This window comes from Erinaceus europaeus, chromosome 13, assembly GCF_950295315.1.
Source record: "Erinaceus europaeus chromosome 13, mEriEur2.1, whole genome shotgun sequence".
Taxonomy (NCBI): Eukaryota; Metazoa; Chordata; class Mammalia; order Eulipotyphla; family Erinaceidae; genus Erinaceus; species Erinaceus europaeus.
Genome location: NC_080174.1, coordinates 91,197,896 through 91,220,029, shown reverse-complemented (window position 1 = coordinate 91,220,029; position 22,134 = coordinate 91,197,896). Strand labels below are relative to the sequence as shown.

General features: G+C 44.2%; 1 protein-coding gene across 1 annotated transcript in view; it reads left to right on the top strand.

Annotated features, from left to right (window-relative positions):
• LOC132542386 (arylacetamide deacetylase-like 4) overlaps positions 1-16,853 on the top strand; it is a 31,045-nt gene extending 14,192 nt beyond the window's left edge. Inside the window, 4 exon segments of the mRNA XM_060204959.1 lie at positions 16,112-16,320; positions 16,365-16,421; positions 16,572-16,819; positions 16,822-16,853. Of these exon segments, the coding sequence (XP_060060942.1) occupies positions 16,112-16,320; positions 16,365-16,421; positions 16,572-16,819; positions 16,822-16,853 (546 nt within the window).
• The last annotated feature ends 5,281 nt before the right edge of the window (positions 16,854-22,134 follow it).

Genomic DNA, 22,134 nt, shown 5'->3' with positions numbered 1-22,134 from the left:
TTCCAAATCCTTATGATGAACTTGTGTTCCCCCCCCCCCCATGGTTTCTGCTATTCAACCTGCAAGTGGTGGTGTGGTTGTATTGTTTACAGGTGTTTATAGGTGTGGGGGGAGGGTGAGGGGGAGTCTTCCCTGTTACTCAAGTCCCATTAGGGCCAAGCCTGCAGTGGGCGGTGGATGTTTCAGTAAGGCCCAGCTGGTTTTCCAGTTCCCAGTCCCAGAAGGCTGGTGTGGGTGCTGCTGCTTTTTCAGACTGTTCTGACCTCTGGCCACTCTGCTCCTCAGTCTTGGGTGTCTCTGCCCTACTGCCTGCTCACTGCTCTGTGTCTGTGCTTCACCACAGCTCTGGCTGTTTCTCCCCAGCTGCTGGCGTCTCAGAATTTGAGTGGCTTCTGCTCCATGATATCTCCTCTGCCACTTCCCACCAGCCAGCACTCACCTGACCCTCTGACTTTGTAAGTTGTGCTGAGAGTTTCCGGGTGCTCCTTTAAAAAAAAAGATTTATTTATTTACTAATGAGAAAGACAGGAAGAGAGAGAGAGAGGGAGAGAGAGAAAACCAGACATCACTCTAGTACATGTGCTGCGGGGATCAAACTCAGGACTTCACGTTTGAAAGTTCAATGCTTTATCCACTGTACCACCTCCAGGACCACCAGGTGTTCTTTTAAAAACATTTCTCCCCCTCCCTCCAGGGCTATTGATGGGGCTTTACATATCCACTGATCCTGGCAGCCACTGTTCCATTAAAAATTTTATTTTTATTGTTACGATTATTGTTATTATCAGATTGGATAGGACAGAGAGAAATTGAGAGAGGAGGGAGAAAGAGAGAGAGGTAGAGAGAAAGACACCTGCAGACCTGCTTCACTGCCTGTGAAGAACCACACCCCTGCAGGTGGGGAGCCAGGAGCTCCAGCCAGGATCCTTGCGCAGGTCCTTGTGCTTTGTACTATGTGTGTTTAACTGGGTGTGCCACCACCCAGCCCCCTTAAAACTTTTCTGTTGGGAGTCTGGTGGTAGCGCAGCGGGTTAAGCGCACGTGACGCAAAGCACAAGGACCGGTTTAAGGATCCTTGTTCGAGCCCCTGGCTCCCCACCTGTAGGAAGTTGCTTCACAAGTAGTGAAGCAGGTCTGCAGGTGTCCGTCTTTCTCTCCTCCTCTCTGTCTTCCCCTCCTCTCTCCATTTCTCTCTGTCCTATCCAACAACAACAGCTATGAGAACAATAACAACTACAATAATCACAACAACAAGGGCAACAAAACAAAATAGCCTCCAGGAGCAGTGGATTCGTAGTGCAGGCACCGAGCCCTAGCAGTAACCTTGGAGGCAAAACAAACAAACAAACAAAAAACTGTTCTATCTGTTTTTACACAAGAGTGATCTTTCTGTCCTTTTGCTCCATGATCAATCCCCTCCCTGCTCCTGCCTCTTATCACCTTCTTTTCCTGAAAGTCTATTTTGTTTGAATATTTATTTATTCCCTTTATTTTTTATTTGTTCCCTTTTGTTGCCCTGGTTTTTCATTGTTGTAGTTATTATTGTTGTTGTTATTGTACAGGACAGAGAGAAATGGAGAGAGGAGGGGAAGACAGAGAGAGGGAGAGAAAGATAGACACCTGCAGACCTGCTTCACTGCCTGTGAGGCGACTCCCTTACAGGTGGGGAACCAGGGGCTCGAACCAGTATTCTTTTTTTTCAATTTATTTTTTATTTAAGAAAGGATAAATTAATAAAACCATAGGGTAGGAGGGGTACAACTCCACACAATTTCTACCACCCAATCTCCGTATCCCCGCCCCTCCCCTGATAGCTTTCCCATTCTCTATCCCTCTGGGAGCATGGACCCAGGGTTGTTGTGGGTTGCAGAAGGTAGAAGGTCTGGCTTCTGTAATTGCTTCCCCGCTGAACATGGACGTTGACTGGTCGGTCCATACTCCCAGTCTGCCTCTCTCTTTCCCTAGTAGGGTGGGTCTCTGGGGAAGCGGAGCTCCAGGACACATTGGTGGGGTCTTCAGACCAGGGAAGGCTGGCCGGCATCCTGATGGCATCTGGCACCTGGTGGCTGAAAAGACAGTTAACATAGAAAGCCAAACAAATTGTTGAGCAATCATGGACCCAAAGGTTGGAATAGTGGAGAGGAAGTGTTAGGGGGGTACTCACTGCAAACTCTAGTGTACTTCTGCTTTCAGGTATATATTTTGCAATAGTTTATGGATACATGTGAACATATGCTCTCTCTCACAGAACCTGGTCTATATCTAAGTTTTGGGACTTTGTTAGAAAGTGAACCACCTGGGATGGAATTAGAGAATACTATGAAAGGAAAGGTCTCACCCGAGTAATGAAGCTGAAGGGTTGTCGTTCCACACGTGAAGTCTCTGGACACAGTCTGAGCTGAAGCATGTTGAGGTGGCAATCATTGCGTTGATTAGGTTGCAATCGGCAGATGCAATATTATTTGATATGGATTGGGAGAGGCATGCGGGAAAGTGGGCCCTATCCTAAGGTTCCAGGACTGGGGGAAATATAGGCTCTATAGTGGAGATGTGAGGTTCCTGCTGTCTTAGGGTTCAAAAAGACAATCGATAGTTAATGCTATCATTACATTATTTGGTAATTGGGTTAACTTTGAAAAGACCTTTTGTTAGGGTTTGTTGTATAGTACCCAGTATCTTGTATATAGCTGAGCCATTGGTTGCTTCTGATCTACTTGGTCTAGGCTTTTGAGAGAGTCCACATATCAAATACACAGCCTCTATATTAAAAAGACTCAGTCTGTGTTTTAGAAACTTCGAGACATACAATTAATTTTCTCCCTCTCATATTAATTAATTAGTGATTTATATGACTACACTTTACTAGGAGTGTACATAAACACCATTCCCACCACCAAAAGACTTGTGTCCCATCCCACCCACCCACCCTCACCCCCCACTGGCCCAGGAAGCTGCATATCTACCCCCACCACAGGGTTTTTACTTTGGTGCCCTACTTTCAATTTAGTCAGATCCTGCTTTTAGTTTCCCTTTCAGATCTTCTTTCTCAACTTCTGTTGATGAGTGGGATCAACCCATACTCATCTTTATCTTTCTGACTTAGCTCACTTAACATAATTCCTCCTAGCTCTGTCCAAGATGGGTCAGAGAAGGTGGGTTCATTGTTCTTGATAGCTGTATATAGAACCAGGATTCTTATGCCGGTCCTTTTGCTTTGCGCCTTATTTGCTTAACCCGTTGCGCTACCGCCCGACTTCCCTGAAAGTCTATTTTATCCACTAGCAGAATAAGTGTTCCTGTCCTTGCCCCACACTGTCGACCAGCAGCGTCTTCCACCTGGTCACTTGGAGTTTCTGTTTGCTTTTCCTTTGACTCTGTGTTTCCTGGAGACATTGACTAGATAGATCTTGCTTTTTAATCCATTCAATCACTCTAGTTCTTTTAATTGGTGGGTTTAAGCTATTTACATCTAGGGTGATTTTTTTTTTTTTGCCTCCAGGGTTATTGCTGGGGCTCAGTGCCTGCACTACCAATCTATTGCTCCTGGTGGCACCATTTTTTCCATTTTGTTGCCCGTGTTGTTATTATTGTTGTCATTGCTGCTGTTGTTGTTGGTAGGACAGAGAGAAATCTAAAGAGGAGGGGAAGACAGAGAGGGGGAGAGAAAGATAGACACCTGCAGGGGGTTCGTCTCGCAAGCGGGGAGGGGAGGGGGGCTCAAACCGTGATCCTTACGCTGATCGTTGAGCTTCGTTGTGCGTTTAACGCCATGGTGACTTTTGAGCCATGCAATTTGCTTATAGTCATTCTGATGCCTTTTTTAAAAAAAATATTTATTTATTCTCTTTGTTTCCCTTGGGATGCATTGGATCGACCTTCTCGTGGTGCATCCCGTGAGTACCCATTCATTGGGAAAACTGACGGGATGCATTGGATCGACCTTCCCGTGGTGCATCTCGTGAGTACCCATTCATTGGGGAAACTGACGATCCTTCCTAGCCAACTGAATCCACATGGATCCCAGTCACTTTCAAAGCCAGCAACAAGCAGCTCTTGACAGCTTTCAAGCTGTTGGTCCTGCTCTTCGAGTCCTCCAACTTAATGTTGAGGGGCTGTCCTTTGCCAAACGCGTTCTTATTGGTCAACTGGCGATACAGCATCAGGCAGATGTTATTTGCCTACAAGAAACACATATAGCAGTCGATGAAGCTGCTCGATTCACCATCAGTGGATTTGATTTAATATGCTATAATCTCCATCCTAAACATGGCCGAGCCATCTATGCCAAATCGTGTCTTGCGGACGTTTACCACACGGCCTCTTGGACCTTCTACAACTCCATTACTATTGGAACTATTCAGCTCGTCAATGTATATAAGCCTCCCAGTGCCTCATGGGATAATGAGGTCCTGCCTAGCCTGAATCACCCAGCCATTTACGTTGGAGACCTTAATAGTCATCACCAAGACTGGGGATATTCCTCCACTCGTGCTGACGGGTCTATCTTAGCCGACTGGGATTCAGCGAATGACCTCTCCCTATTCTACGATCCCAAACAGCCAGGCTCTTTTCACAGTGCTAGATGGTATAAAGACTCGTCACCCGACCTGTGCTGGATTAGCACAGTCAACGGCCAAGCCTTTCCCGCTATGAGACAAGTTCTCAAGATCTTCCCTCACAGTCATCACCGCCCAGCTATCATCCACATTGGTCTCCAGCTCCCACTGATTCTGTGCTCAGAGAAAATAAGATGGAACTTTCGGAAAGCAAACTGGCGTCTGTTCAGTGATCTTACCAACAAATCTATTCCTGCAATTCCAATTAACTCTATCCCCTCTGAAGATTCCTACAGGCGCTTCCACCAAGCCATCTTCAAAGCAGCTTCCCAAGCCATTCCTCGTGGGAGACGTGCTAACTATACGCCTTGTCTTGATGCTGAATGCGAGCAACTACTAAAGCAGTATGATGAGTCGGGCGACCCAGATGTGGCTGACCATCTCATTGCCTCCCTGGATGCAGCATGCCAAGCCGTCTGGCAACAACTCACGGAAAGTCTGAACTTCACCCACTCAAGTAGGAAGGCCTGGAAGCTTCTTCACAGACTGGGTGCCAGTAGCCAACCCCCTCCCGTCTCCCATCCTCCCATATCTCCAAACTCAGTGGCCAGTCACCTAACTCAAGTTGTATGTGCTAAGATCAACCCAGTCTGGAAAAGAGAAATTTCCCATGAGTGGTCATCCCACTTCCGTTTATCTTGTCCATCTCCAAAACTCTCTCCCTTTACACTGTCTGAACTGGAAGACGCTTTGAAGAGGGTTAAACTGGGAACGGCTGCTGGCTATGATAACATCACCCCAGAACTCATTCTTAACCTGGGTCCCACAGCAAAGAAGTGGCTCACTTCATTCCTGTCCCACATCTTGGAATCTGAGTCTATGCCCAAAGTTTGGTGTCTTGCGAAGATTATAGCAGTTTTGAAACCAAAGAAAGGCCCAACACTGGCCGCCAGCTATAGACCAATTTCTCTCCTCTCTGTGTGTCACAAACTCCTTGAGAGGCTGCTTCTGTCACGTATTTCTCATCTTACAGAGAAATTCCTATCACCCGCCCAAGCTGGTTTCCTCCCAGGAAACCTGCGAACAAGCCCTGGCCCTCTCAACTTACATTGAAAATGGATTCCAGAAGAATTTAAAGATGGGTGCTATCTTTGTTGATCTCACAGCAGCCTATGACACGGTCTGGCACCGTGGTCTCCTAGTCAAGATCTCAAGATGCCTGCCTCCATGGGTGGCCAACACTATATCGTTTCTTCTCCAAAACAGAAGATTCCGGGTGCATCTGGGGGACAAGTCTAGCAGATAGAGACTTGTCTCAAGTGGCCTCCCCCAAGGCTCTGTTCTGGCTCCTACGTATTTTATATTTACATCAATGACCTCCCAGAAACTTCTTCAAGGAAGTTCATCTACGCCGATGACATCTGCTGTGCAACTCAGGCATCAAAGTTCGACATCCTCGAGGAAACACTCACGAAAGACATGTCTCTGATATCTGATTACTGTAAAAAATGGCGACTAATCCCTAGCACTGCAAAAATGGTATCATCTGTTTTCCATCTACACCATGCCTCGGCCTCGCATGAGCTTAATGTGCAGCTTGGCGATATGAGAATCCGGCATGAAGCCCAGCCAGTCTATCTTGGCATTACTCTCCATCGCACTCTGTCATTTCACAAACATCTCATAAAAACTGCAGCAAAGGTGGGCGCGAGGAATCACATCATTGCAAGACTGGCCAGCTCCTCGTGGGGCGCGAGCGCTTCCACACTACGATCATCATCTCTGGCATTATGCTATTCCACTGCAGAATACTGTGCCCCAGTATGGTTCCGTAGCCCCCATGTCCACTTGGTCGATTCCAAATTATATTCCTCCATGAGGATAATTTCTGGAACCATCCGTTCCACCCTGGTTCTATGGCTGCCAGTTCTTAGCAACATCGCCCCACCAGATATTCGTTGGGATGCGGCATCATCTAAGTTCATTTCCCACATCTACGCTCGACAGGACCTGCCAATATACACAGATATCTTCACCCACCCTGTCCAACGCTTGACGTCTCGTCACCCAATCTGGTCCCCTATGCCTACACTGAACTTCTCTGTTCCAGTCTCTTGGAAACAGAGTTGGCAGTCAGCTGTGGTAAAGAACAAACACCTCATCACAGACCCCTGCAAGCGTCAACCCGGCTTTGACCTAGCACGTTATGATTGGGCCCTCCTCAATCGCTATCGAACAGGCCATGGCCGGTGCGCCCTGCTATGTTCCATCGCTGGGGAGCCAGAGATGACCCGAACTGCCCCTGCGGCTACAGACAGACTATGACCCACATAGTCAATGACTGCCACCTCTCCAGATTCAAAGGAGGTCTTGAAACTTTACATCAGGCTCAACCTGATGCTGTTGACTGCCTACGGAAGAAGGGCAAACGCTAGAAGAAGGGGAAACTGACGATCCTTCCTGGCTGAGTGAATCCACATGGATCCCAGTCACTTTCAAAGCCAGCAACAAGCAGCTCCTGACAGCTTTCAACCTGACCTGTTGACTGGCTACAGAAGAAGGGCAAATGCTAGAAGAAGAAGTTGCCCTTATATTGTAGTTATTATTGCTGTTGCTATTGACGTTGTCGTTGTTGGATAGGACAGAGAGAAATGGAGAGAGGAAGGAAAGACAGAGAGGGGAGAGAAAGACAGACACCTACAGACCTGCTTCACTGCTTGTGAAGCGGCTCCCCTGCAAGTGGCGAGCCGGGAGCTCAAACCGGGATGATAGATTACATCTGTTTCCTGTTCATCTCTGCTGTGTTCTGCTTTGTGGTTACCTGGAGTATCACATCTGACTTACAACATCTTCAGGTTTATTTTCGATCACATCTGGTTATGTAGTGCTCGACTTTATCCTGCCCTTCCTGATCTCTTCGTTTTATTTACTTTTTTATTTATTTAAAAAAGGAGACATTTACAAAACCGTAGGATGGGAGAGGTACAACTCCACACAATTCCCACCACCAGATCTCTATATCTCATCCTCTCCCCTGATAGCTTTCCTATTCTTTATCCCTCTGGGACTATGGACCCAAGGTCATTGTGGGATGCAGAAGGTGGAAGTCTGGCTTCTGTAATTGCTTCCCCACTGAACATGGCTGTTGACAGGTTGATTGTGTTAGCTTTACTCCACTGTGGTCTGAGAAGATACTCGGGATGATTTCAATGCTCTTGAATTTGTTGATGCTGTCTTTGTGGCCTAACATGTGGTCTATTCTTGAGTATGTGTTGTGTGGATTTGAAAAGCATGTGTATTCTAGTTTTTTGGGGTGAAGAACTCTGAAAATGTCCAGGAGGTCTAGCCTGTCCATCTCTTCATTTAATTCTCTTGTTTCTTTGTTGATTCTCTGCTTTGTTGATCTGTCTAAGTGTGAAAGTAGGGTGTTAAAGTCTCCCACTATTATTGTATTACTATTGATGTGTTTTTGTAGTTCTTTCAGTAGGTGTTTGATGTATTTAGGTGGTTCCCTCATTGGGTGCATAGATATTAATAATTGTTAAGTCTTCTTGGCTGATTGATCCTCTAATCATTATGTTAATAGCCTTGCCTATCTTTTGTTAATTATCTTTATTTAATTTAAAATCTGTTGTGTCAGAGATGAGAATGGCTGTTCCTGCCTTTTCTTGTGGCCCATTAGCCTGTATGATAGTTTTCCATCCTTTCACTTTAAGTCTGTGTTTATCTTGTTGTGTCAGATGGGATTCTTGCAAGCAGCATATGGTTGGGTTATGTTTTCTGATCCATCCTCCTACTCTATGCCTTTTAATGGGTGAGTTTAAGCCATTGACATTTATTGATATTATGGATTAAATGTAGTGCCATTATTCAACAATTTTTTATTTGCTCTGATATTGCAAGTCTTATAGTGATGTTTTTTATAAGAGGTCTTTTAGAACCTCTTTCAGGACAGGCTTGGTGATGGTTGCCTCCTTTAACTGTTGTCTGTCTGAGAAGGTTTTGGTCCCTCCATCTAGTTTGAATGAAAGTCTAGCAGGATATATTATCCTTGATTGAAACCCTTTTTCATTCAGGGCTCCATAGATATTTTTCCATTCTCTTCTGGCTTTTAGAGTTTGAATGGAGAAGTCTGCTGATAGTCTTATGGGTTTTCCCCTGTATGTGACTTTTTGTTTTTCTCTTGCAGCCTTTAGGATCCTTTCTTTATCCTTACTTCTTTTCATTGTAATTGTGATGTGTCTTGGTGTCTTCAGGTCTGGGTTGATTCTGTTTGGGACTCTCTGGGCCTCTTGAATGTTAATGTCTTTTCTGTTGTTCAGGTCTGGGAAGTTTTCTTCTATAATTTCCTCTAGAATGTTTACTTCCCCTTCCTCTCTTTCTTCCTCTGTCAGGCCAATTATACAAATGTTACTCCTTTTGAGATCATTTCATATGTTTCTGTTGTTTTCAGTGTCTCTCAATCTCTTTTTGATCTCTTTTTACCTCTTTCTTAGTTTTTTATAGCTCATCCTCTGTCGCGTCCACCCTTGCCTGCAAGGATCATGCAACGCCGAGTTCTTCTTCAAGCAGTTTATTCGGGAACCTTGAACAGCAAAAAGCCCCGCTATAACCTAGCCTCCAACTTATATACTCATGGGTCAGCCAATCCCAAGGGCACATGTGGCAGCTGCTCATAGGCACACGATCACGGAAGCAAGCGCGCTCTCAGTCTCAGACCATTTATGGAGTTGTTTACTTCTCCCTGTGGTCTGGAGGGTAGCGGAGGCTGGCGCCATCTTGGGGCGCGGCACATGGCTCTCCACAATCCTCTGTCTGGCTAATTCTGCTTTCTACTTCTGTTAGCCTGCTTTCCCTTCCCTCAGCTTTTTTCTTCAGTTCAGCTATTTCAGCTTTCAATTCTCTAATTACCTCAAGGTAGCTAGTATTTTCCTTGAGGGTCTCATCTGTTATTTCCCTAATTCTGCTACCCCTTTCTTCCATAGTTGTCTTCATTTCTGTGATTATTAAGTTTACTATTGCTTGCATAGTTTTCTTGTCTATGTTTACTTCTGACTGATTTGTAGTTTCTTCTGGGCTCTTGTCTTCATTCATTATAGTAGCAGTTTTATTTGCTCTTGGTTTAACTATTTTTTTATTGATGTGTTTTTTATTTTTGTGTTCTGTTGTTCCTCAGTTGTTGTGTTTTGAGTACAAGCCATACTATACTAAATACCTTTATGACAAATGCAATCACCAACCTTGGAAATTACAATAGTAACTGAAGAAAGGATTGAAGCAGTTTAACCAATACCAGTTAGCCAAACAATGCCTCCAGACCAAGAAAAAATAGCAACCAAATCCAAATGAAAAGAAAGAGAAAGGAAAAAAGGGATAGCAAAAATAGACAATTATGCAAATCTACTGCCACTGTAAATTCTAGAGATAGCAAGAGGAGAAAGGGAAGTAGAGAAGAGACACACACAAAGAGAGTCCACTCTGCATCGGATTTCTCCCCAAAATAATTCACAAACAAGTATAAGTGAATTCAGAAAGCAGAAGAAGAAGGAAGAAAGGAAGACACAAATGAGAAAAAAAAGGAAAAAAAGAAAAAAATCAGTGAAAGGAAAGATTTTTTATTTTATTTTATTTTTATTTCTTTATTGGGGAATTAATGTTTTACATTCAACAGTAAATACAATAGTTTGTACATGCATAACATTCCCCAGATTCCCATTTAACAATACAACCCCCACTATGTCATTCATAGATTTTTTTTTTTAATTAGTTAGGAGAAGGAAGAAGGGGGAAAGTGGATAGAGGAGGTAGGAAGAGTGAAACAAGTTCCTCTCACAATGGATAGGACACCCAGTCATCTAGCAATGGAAAATACACTAACAGTTAATTTTGGTCAACCTGAAGGAGGGGTAGGGAAAGGAACATGTGTATGTATAATGGTAATAATAAAATAGAACAGAGTAAAAAACCCTAACAGTCAGTCTGAAGCTTGGGTAGCTCCCGATTGGCTCAGGCTCCCTGAGCAAAGACAGCCTATTGTAAAAACAAACAAACAAAAAAACCCCTCCAGGTATCAGGTAGTCTTTCCCAGGCAGAGTGAGGCTCTGATTGGTAGATATTTGTCACTTCAATTGGGCTTGAGCCACTTAGAAAGAAAGAAAAAAAAAAAAGAGAGCAAAGGGAATCAGAAAAGAAAAGGATTGGAATGACACCCTTGGTGAGCCAGGAATCTTGGTAAAGAAAAAATCTCAGCAGGGAGCCTGCTAGCAACAGCTCTCCAGCCCAGGGGTCTGGTTATGGGGGGGGGGGGAGAAGGGTGCGCTTCCGAAATAATAAAAAATTTTCCTTTCTTTTTTTCTCTGTTTTCTAACCCAAATTGAGCTATAGTCACCTCCTTGGTGTCCCACTTAGGACCCCTTATTCACCGTTCTACCCTTTCCAGCAGTTGTTGTCAGAGCTCACGCCAGCAGCTGCTTCCAAGACACCATCTTGGCTCTACCCCCTCTTCATTTTTTTTCTATTGTTGTCTTTCATTTTCCTAACTCCACCTACCACAGACTACCTCATTTAGTTGGAATTTCTTTGTTTCTTCTTTTCATTTTTTTAAAATTTAATTTTAAAAAAATTTTTTATTTATAAAAAGGAAACATTGACAAAACCATAGGATAAGAAGGGTACAGCTTCACACAGTTCCCACCACCAGAAATCCATATACCAACCCCTCCACTGATAGCTTTCCTATTCTTTAACCCTCTGGGAGTATGGACCTAAGATCTTTGTGGGATGCAGAAAGTGGAAGGTCTGGCCTCTCGAATTGCTTCCCCACTGAACATGGACATTGACAGGTCAATCCGATTACAGTGCTCAAAGAACCAGGCTCAAGCCCCTGGTCCCCACCTGCATGGGGGAAGCTTCACAAGTGGTGAAGCAGGGCTGCAGGTGTCTATCTCCTCCCCCTCTACCAATTTCTCTCTGCTTCTATCCAATAATAAATAACAATTAAAAGAAGACTTCACGCTCTCCTCTCCCGGATCAAATAGGAATACCAAAGGAGACCACCCGGACCGAAACAAGATAGGACTAGAATGACCACAGAAACCCAGTAAATCACCCATGAGTACAAACACGCGTGGCTGGTGACAGAGAGGAGAGAGGGGCCTAAGGAGAGATTAAGTGACTGCTAACAGTTCAACAGTTTGTCAGTGGAGACACCACCTCCAGTCTGCTCCACCAACAAGGGGACAGCTGAAGGGAGGAAAGGACTCCCCAGAGACTCACCAAGTGCAACTCTGAGTCTCCATTGCTACTACCCTCAGAATCTGGAGCAGCAACAGGGAGGGACACCAGGGGACAGAGATCTAACCGGGAAACTCAGGAGAAGACCTATACCTCGGTGGCATAGCTGAGGGGCTGTGAAAGTCTCTTTGCATAACCACTGGATTATCTCTGCCACACCCTGCTTTATCTCTTGGTCAGGAGTCAGTGATTAAGCTAAGAAGCCTATTGATAGTTTAAAAGCCCTCAGGCTCCCATAGCCTACAGGGGAAAAAAAAAAGGCTTTTACACCACTGAACTCCAACTCAGGGATTGAAAAAACTGTTAACTTATATAAAATGGTTAAAACAACAAGAAAAAATATTGGAGACTCGAACCAGGACAAGAGTCCAGCTAAAAGTCTTCCAGAGGGTGAAGCACAAAACAACAAGTTCAACATCCAAACATTAGCCAAGGAAATAATAACAGAGTGAGTAAAGAATTTGAAAAAATTGTAATCAGAAATGCAGGAACAACAAATGAGAATATGGAAGAAAATTCTAATTATCTCATGGTTATTAGAGAGCTGAAAGCTGAAATCACTGAGCTAAGAAGGCAATTAGCTGAACAAGCTAAAACAGTATCAGAGCAGGGCAACAAAATAGATGAACTCCAGAAAGCAGTAGAGGGCAGAGAGAATAGAATCAATGAGGCTGAAGACAGAATTAGCAAGATTGAGGATGAATTAGAGACAACTAAAAAAGAAGTAAGAGATCTCAAAAAGAGATTAAGAGATGCTGAAAACAACAACAGAGTCCTATGGGATGACTTCAAAAGAAACAATATACGCATTATTGGCTTACCAGAGGAAGAAAGAGAAGGGGAGGAAGAAAGCATTTTCCAGGCCATAATAGCTGAAAAATTCTCTAGTCTAGACAACACCAAAGACATAAAGATTCAAGAAGCCCAAAGGGTCCCAAACAGAATTAACCCAGACCTAAAGACACCAAGACATGTCATACTTAGATTGGAAAGGAATAAGGATAAAGAAAGGATCCTCAAGGCTGCAAGAGAAAAACAAAGAGTCACCTACAAAGGAAAACCCATAAGATTAGCAGCAGACTTCTCCATACTAACACTACAGGCCAGAAGAGAATGGCAAGATATCTATCGAGTGCTCAATGAGAAAGGCTTTCAGCCAAGAATACTATATCCTGCTAGATTGTCATTCAGACTAGATGGAAGCATCAAAACCTTCTCAGACAGGTCAATCCATACTCCCAGACTGTCTCTCTCTTTCCTTGATGGGGAAGGGCTCTGGGGAAGCAGAGCTTCAAGGCACATTGGTGGGGTTGTCTGTCCAGGAAAGTCTGGTCACATGCTGCTAGCATCTGGAACCTGGTGGCTGAAAAGAGAGTTAACATATAAAGCCAAACAAATTATTGAACAATCATGGACCTAAAGGCTGGAATAGTGCAGATGAGGTGTTGGGGGGGGGGTCCTCCATTTTGTAGATAGCTAGTGGGCATATTTTAGTTATATTCCAAAGAGCCTGTAGCTGTACTTGGTTTTTTTTTTTTTTTTTTTTTTTTTTTTGCCTGAGCCTGAAATCTGATATGCAGGTGAATCCTAATTATTGTCTGGGGAGCTGATGTCATGGCTGAAGAAAGGACCAGAAAGCTGGATCAGGGAAGAGAGTAGCTCCCTAATATGGGAAAGGGGTATAAATATTGTTGACTATAAATCCCATCGATTTGATGTAAAATTAATTTTTTTTATTATTGGATAGAGGTGGGGAGAAATTGAGAATGGGGAGAAGGAGATAGAGATGGAGAGAGACAGAGAGACACCTGCAGCCCTGCTTTACCACTCCTGAAGCTTTCCCCCTGCAGGTGGGGACCGGGGGCTTGAACCTGGGTCCTTGTGCACTGCAGTGTGTGAGGTTAACCAGGTGCATCAGCACCTGGCCCCTGCTTCTTTTTTTCTTATAAATAGTTTGATTTATTTTTTTAATATTTATTTATTTATTCACTTTTGTTGCTCTTGTTTTTTTGTAGTTATTCTTGTTGTCGTTGTTGGATAAGACAGAAAGAATGGAGAGAGGAGAGGAAGACAGAGAGAGGGAGAGAAAGATAGACACTTTCAGACCTGCTTCACTGCTTGTGAAACAACTCTCCTGCAGGTGGGGAGCCAGGGGCTTGAAGTGGCATCCTTAAGGCAGTCCTTGTGCTTGCTTCTTCTTTTCATATGGGACTTCCAGTTTCCTTCTTTCTAATGGTTAAATAATAATACATTATTGATAATAATAATATAATATAATTATATAATATATTGCACTATTTAAGTAATCCCTTTTCCTTCTTTCTAATGGTTAAGTAATAATCCATTATTTATAATAATAATATAATATAATTATATAATATATTGTACTATTTAAGTAATCCCTTTTCCTTCTTTCTAATGGTTAAATAATAGTCCATTATGCATACACATTTTCTGGAATTTCATTTAAGAAATTCTTGCCTTTACCCTTGAATCTCTGAGGAGACTCTTTGGAAGGTCAGATGGACCCTGGGGCTGCTGGATTTCAGCTCTGACAAATGTGTGTCCTCTACGTTCTAAGCTACATCTATACTGTCTGCTTACTTCTTTGATGTCTTAACCTTTTGTTTTAATATTTTTATTTATTTACTATTGTATAGAGACAGAGAAAAATTGAGAGGAGGGGAGAGAGAGAGAGACATCTTTAGCCCTGCTTCACCACTTATGAAGATTTTCCCCTGTAGGTGGTTACCAGGGGCTTGAACCTGCATCCTTTTATACTGTAATGTGTGCGTTTAACCAGGTGCACCACTTCCTGGCCCTGACACCTTAACCTTCAGAACATCCTTTCTCCCCAACCTGGAGAGAAGCAATGTTGAATCATGCCATGTAAGAATACAAAGAATTCAGGGAGTCAGTTCACTTGGGCTCATTGTTCAATGTGTTCACTGCTGTGCACATGAACCAGGTTCTAGACACCCCCTGCCCAGCCCCACACAGCACAAAGAGCCCTATAGCAAGCCCTATAGCTGAAGTGTCTCTCCTCTCTCTGTATGAAAAGGAGTTTCAGACTGGTGAGATGCCAATGACAAAAATTTTTTTTTCTCATCAGGGTTATTGCTGGGGCATAGTGCTTACATGGTTCCTAGTGGTTATTTTTCTCTTTGAGAGAGAGAAAAAGAGAGGGGAGTTGGTAGAGGGAAAGGGAAAGAGAGAAGGAGGGGGAGAGGGAGAAGGAGAGAGTGAGAGATTGGGAGAGGGAGAAAGAAAGGGAGAGGATTGGGAAAAGGAAATCAAGAGGGAGAGGTATTGGGAGAGGGAGAGGGAGGGAGAGAAGGGAGAGAGAGAGAGAAAGAGAGAGAGAGAGAGAGAGACTCCCATAGCACTGCTCCACTGCTTGTGAAGCTTTCCCAATATAGATGGGGACCGGGGACTTGAACCCAGGCCCTTGTGCATGAAGACGTGTGCATGCTACTACATACACCACCACCCAACTCCACAAGAAATTTACCTCGATCATTAGATTTTTTTTGATTCAAGAAAACTCTTTGTTGCAGTGCCTTCCCCTTGCCTTGTCTGGCTTTCCCCATTCTTTTCTCTGTTGATATGTGTGGAGCAGGCAGTTGCTTCATTCACCTTTCCTGGCCTAGCTGGTTATTTTGCGATTGTGCTAATAATGTCTTGCAAGTTACATAAAATGTGTGTGTGTGTGTGTGTGTGTGTGTGTGTGTGTGTGTGTGTGCATGTGTGTATGTGTGTGTGTATGTATGTGTGTGTATGTGTATGTGTGTGTTTAAGCATCTTATTTATTGGATAAAGACAGAGAGAAAATGAGAAAGAAGTGGGTAGAAGAGAGGGAGAAAGAAAGACAATTGCAACACTGCTTCAGTTCTTGGAAGCTAGCCTCCTGCAGGTGGGAACTCTGGGCTTGAACCAAGGCTCTTGCTCACTGCAATATGCTCGGTTAGCTGGGTGCACCCCCACCAGGCCCCATTACAGGAATGTCTACACCTACTGGAAGCAGACCAAGAAGTCTGCCTGTGGGACTAAGGGAAGGTTCTTCATGTCCATAAGCAAAATGGAGGGTGGTGTGGGGGTAGAGGGGGAGTAGTTTCACCTCCAGAAATAAATCATCAAGAGAGAATCTGAGCAACACGGCATTCCAGGGGGTCGGAGAGGACATGGTTACACACTGCCTGGAAACACCTGTCTGTTATGGAAACATTGAAGTTCCCTGCTTCTTCCCCAATTACCCTGGTTAGGATTTCTTCACAACCACCCAGGACTGCCTCCATACACCGCCTGACATCCCTGCAAACCTTTGGGGTAGACCCTTCCAGGGGTCCTGGGGGAACACCGCTGCCAGGATGAACCAGATCTTGGTGCAGTGGCCAGGTGTCCCCTGGATCCGTGCCCATGTCCTGATTAGATCCATTGTTCAGCTCACCCATCCCACCCACAGTAGCGGAATGTCCCCTTCCTTTCTGTCTAGATGTGAATGACCTGTGTGTTTAGAGACTTGGCTGTCAGCAGCTTCTGGAAGGATGCCCTCTTGAGTGGTCTTTTTATCCCCACAGAAATATGGACACAAAAAGGAAGACAGAGGACTTAGTAGGGGGTGTATTGTTATATGAAAAACTGGCAAATGTTATGCATGTACAAACTACTGTACTTACTGTTGAATGTAAAATATTAATTTCCCAATAAAGAAATGAAAAAAAAGAAAGAAATGTGGAGAAAACACAAGAAGTGGCTCAGTGTCAACAATTTACCTCAGAGATTTGAGAAGACCAGCCACCAAGTCATGCTCCAAGGTCCTTTCAACGAAGCTGCTTCCCTAGAGAGCAAACATCTTGAGCTGGAGGTGTTGCCAATCTTAGCAGATGATAAGATCGTCGCTCAGCTTCTGGAGACATTCCTAGTGAGATGTGAGAATGGCATTCTCCATGATGCCTCCCGGCTCTGTAAGGAATGCTTGAAGAACATGGGGTCCCTGTGACATGATTGCATGAGGAAGAAGTTCACATGGATGGATAATGTCATTGGAAAGGGTTCATTTGTCTTTCCCTGGTTCTTCCAATATTACAAATGCTATAGTCAACTTTTAAAGGTCTTATAGGAGCTGTGAGCAGGACACAGCCTGTGTGGATTCCATATCAAACTGAGTCTTCAATTTTAAACTCAATTTTAGTAATTAAGGAAATTTCAGTCAGTGTTTAGGGGATGTAGGGGGAGAAAAGTGAGCCAAGAATAGTCTTATTCTGGCAGGGACCCAGAGGTTACAGAGGCCCCTGTGCTAAATGTGAATAGACAAGGTTTATAGTTAAGGATATTTATAAAATTTCTTCAAGTTTGGGAGCTACTCCCTGCACTAATCCAGCTTTCTGGTCCTATTCTTAACTCTGACACCATCTCCCTAGACAATGCTTTCAGCCCACTTGCATGTTAGCTATCAGGCTCAAGCAAAAATTACTAAAGTCATGGGCCCCTTGGAACATAACTAAAATAGATTTCCTAGCTTTTTCCCACATGAAGACCACTAATTTCATCTGGTTTATCCCTACATTTGGGTTCTGGTTTATTAAACAATTCTGTTTTCTTTTGTTTTGTTTTGTTTTTAATTTTTATTTATAAAAAGACAACACTGACAGAAGCCATAGGATAAGAGGGGTACATATCCACACAATTCCCACCACCAGAACTCCAAATCCCATACCCTCCCCTGATAGCTTTCCTATTCTTTATCCCAATGGGAGAATGGACCAAGAGTCTTTTACTTTGGTGCAATACGCCAGTTCCATTTCAGGTTCTACTTCTGTTTTCTTTTCTGATCTTGTTTTTCAACTTCTGCCTGAAAGTGAGATCATCCCATATTCATCCTTCTGTTTCTGACTTATTTCACTCAACATGATTTTTTCAAGGTCCATCCAAGATCGGCTGAAAACGGTGAAGTCACCATTTTTTACAGCTGAGTAGTATTCCATTGTGTATATATACCACAACTTGCTCAGCCACTCATCTGTTGTTGGACACCTGGGTTGCTTCCAGGTTTTGGCTATTACATTTGGGATGCATTGGATTGACCTTCCCGTGGTGCATCCCGTGAGTACCCATCCATTGGGGAAACTGACGATCCTTCCTAGCCGACTGAATCCACATGGATCGCAGTCACTTTCAAAGCCAGCAACAAGCAGCTCCTGACAGCTTTCAAGCTGTTGGTCCTGCTCTTCGAGTCCTCCAACTTAATGTTGAGGGGCTGTCCTTTGCCAAACGCATTCTTATTGGTCAATTGGCAATACAGCATCAGGCAGATGTTATTTGCCTACAAGAAACACATATAGCAGTCAATGAAGCTGCTCGATTCATAATCTCCATCCTAAACATGGCCGAGCCATCTACACTAAATCGTATCTTGCAGACGTTTACCATACGGCCTCTTGGACCTTCTACAACTCCATTACTATTGGAACTATTCAGCTCGTCAATGTATATGAGCCTCCCAGTGCCTCATGGGATAATGAGGTCCTGCCTAGCCCAAATCACCCAGCCGCTTACGTTGGAGACTTTAATAGTCATCACCAAGACTGGGGATATTCGTCCACTCGTGCTGACGGCTCTATCTTAGCTGACTGGGCTTCAGCGAGTGACCTCTCCCTATTATACAATCCCAAACAGCCAGGCTCTTTTCACAGTGATAGATGGAATAAAGACTCGTCACCCGACCTGTGCTGGATTAGCACAGTCAACGGCCAAGCCTTTCCCACTACAAGACAAGTTCTCAAGATCTTCCCGCACAGTCATCACCGCCCAGCTATCATCTACATTGGTCTCCAGCTCCCACTGATTCTGTGCTCAGAGAAACTAAGATGGAACTTTCGGAAAGCAAACTGGCGTCTGTTCAGTGATCTTACCAACAAATCTATTCCTGCAATTCCAATTAACTCTATCCCCTCTGAAGATTCCTACAGGCGCTTCCACCAAGCCATCTTCGAAGCAGCTTCCCAAGCCATTCCTCGTGGGAGACGTGCTAACTATACGCCTTGTCTTGATGCTGAATGCGAGCAACTACTAAAGCAGTATGATGAGTCGGGCGACCCAGATGTAGCTGACCATCTCATTGCCTCCCTGGATGCAGCACGCCAAGCCTGCTGGCAACAACTCACAGAAAGTCTGAACTTCACCCACTCAAGTAGGAAGGCCTGGAAGCTTCTTCATAGTCTGGGTGCTAGTCGCCAACCCTCTCCTGTCTCCCATCCTCCCGTATCTCCAAACTCAGTGGCCAGTCACCTAACTCAGGTTGGAAGTGCTAAGATCGACCCAGTCTGGAAAAGAGAAATTTCCCATGAGTGGTCATCCCACTTCCGTTTATCTTGTCCATTTCCAAAACTCTCTCCCTTTACACTGTCTGAACTGGAAGACGCTTTGAAGAGGGTTAAACTGGGAACGGCTGCTGGCTATGATAACGTCACCCCAGAACTCATTCTTAACTTGGGCCCCACGGCAAAGAAGTGGCTCACTACATTCCTGTCCCACATCTTGGAATCCAAATCTATGCCCAAAATTTGTTGTCGTGCAAAGATAATAGCAGTTTTGAAACCAAAGAAAGAACCAACACTGGCTGCCAGCTATAGACCAATTTCTCTCCTCTCCGTGTGTTACAAACTCCTTGAGAGGCTGCTTCTGTCACGTATTTCTCATCTTACAGAGAAATTCCTATCACCCGCCCAAGCTGGTTTCCGCTCAAGAAGATCTACCTGCGAACAAGCCCTGGCCCTCTCAACTTACATTGAAAATGGATTCCAGAAGAATTTAAAGATGGGTGCTGTCTTTGTTGATCTCACAGCAGCCTATGACACGGTCTGGCACTGTGGTCTCCTAGTCAAGATCTCAAGATGCCTGCCTCCATGGGTGGCCAACACTATATCGTTTCTTCTCCAAAACAGAAGATTCTGGGTGCATCTGGGTGACAAGTCTAGCAGATGGAGACTTGTCTCAAATGGCCTCCCCCAGGCCTCTGTTCTGGCTCCTACGCTATTTAATATTTACATCAATGACCTCCCAGAAACTTCTTCAAGGAAGTTCATCTATGCTGATGACATCTTCTGTGCAACTCAGGCATCCAAGTTTGACATCCTTGAGGAAACACTCATGAAAGACATGCCTCTGATATCTGATTACTGTAAAAAATGGCGACTAATCCCTAGCACTGCAAAAACGGTATCATCTGTTTTCCATCTACATCATGCCTCGGCCTCACGTGAGCTTAATGTGCAGCTTGACGATACAAGAATCCGGCATGAAGCCCAGCCAGTCTATCTTGGTGTTACTCTCGATCGCACCCTGTCATCTCACGAACATCTCATAAAAACTGCAGCAAAGGTGGGCGTGAGGAATCACATCATTGCAAGACTGGCCAGCTCCTCGTGGGGCGCGAGCACTTCCACACTACGATCATCATCTCTGGCATTATGCTATTGCACTGCAGAATACTGTGCCCCAGGATGGTTCCGTAGCCCCCATGTCCACTTGGTCGATTCCAAATTATATTCCTCCATGAGGATAATTTCTGGAACCATCTGTTCCACCCCGGTTCCATGGCTGCCAGTTCTTAGCAACATCACCCCACCAGATATTCGTTGGGATGCGGCATCAGCTAAGTTCATTTCCCACATCTACGCTCGACAGGACCTGCCAATATACACGGATATCTTCACCCACCCTGTCCAACGCTTGATGTCTCGTCATCCAATCTGGTCCCCTACGCCTACACTGAACTTCTCTGTTCCAGACTCTTAGAAACAGAGTTGGCAGTCAGCTGAGGTAAAGAACAAACACCTCATCACAGACCCCTGCAAGCATCAACCCGGCTTTGACCTAGCATGTTATGATTGGGCCCTCCTCAATCGCTATCGAACAGGCCATGGCTGGTGCGCTGCTATGTTCCATCACTGGGGAGCCAGAGGTGACCCGAACTGCCCCTGCGGCTACAGACAGACTATGACCCACATAGTCAACGACTGCCACCTCTCCAGATTCAAAGGAGGTCTTGAAACTTTACATCAGGCTCAACCTGACGCTATTGACTGGCTACGGAAGAAGGGCAAAAGCTAGAAGAAAAAGGCTATTACAAATTCTGCTGCCAAGAACATATGTGTACACAGATCTTTTTGGATGGATGTGTTGGGTTCCTTAGGATATATCCCCAGGAGAGGAATTACAGGATCATAGGGTAGGTCCATTTCTAGCCTTCTGAGAGTTCTCCAGACTGTTCTCCACAGAGGTTGGACCAATTCCCACCAGCAGTGTAGGAGGGTACCTTTGACACCACACCCTCTCCAGCATTTGCTGCTGTTACCTTTTCTGATGTCTGACATTCTCACAGGAGTGAAGTGATATCTCATTGTTGTCTTGAATTGCATTTCTCTGACAATCAGAGACTTGGAGCATTTTGTCATGTGTTTCTCGGCCCTTTTGGATTTCTTCTGTGGTGAATATTCTGTCTAAGTCCTCCCCCCATTTTTGGATGGGGTTATTTGATGTCTTGTTGTTGAGTCTGGCAAGCTCTTTATATATGTTGGTTATTAAACTCTTATCTGATGTATGGCATGTAAAAATCTACTCCAATTTTGTGAGGGGTCTCTTGTTTTGGGTAGTGGTTTCTTTTGCTGTGAAGAAGCTTTTTAATTTGATGTAGTCCCATAGGTTTATACTTGCCTTAGTCTTCTTTGTAATTGGATTCGTTTCATTGAAGATGTCTTTAAAATTTATGTGGAAAAGAGTTCTGCCAATATTTTCCTCTAAGTATTTGATAGTTTGTGGTCTAACATCCAAGTCCTTGATCCACTTGGAATTTACTTTTGTATTTGGTGAAATACAGTGATTCAGTTTCATTCTTCTGCATATTTCAACCCATTGTTTCCAACACCGTTTGTTGAAGAGACTCTGCTTTCCCCATTGAATAATCTGGGCACCTTTGTCAAAGATTAGATGTCCGTAGGTGTGGGGCCTCATTTCTGGGCTCTCAATTCTATTCCACTGGTCTGTGTGTCTATTCATGTTCCAGTACCAAGCAGTTTTGATGGCAGTGGCCCTATAATATAGTTTGAGATCTGGGAGTATGATGCCTCCGGTTCTATTCTTTTTTCTCAAGATTGTTTTGGCAATTCTAGGTCTTTTCTGGTTCCAGATAAACATTTGTAGCATTTGTTCTATTCTCCTAAAACATGTGCTTGGGATCTTGATGGGGATAGCATTAAATCTGTATACGGCACTGGGTAGTATATTC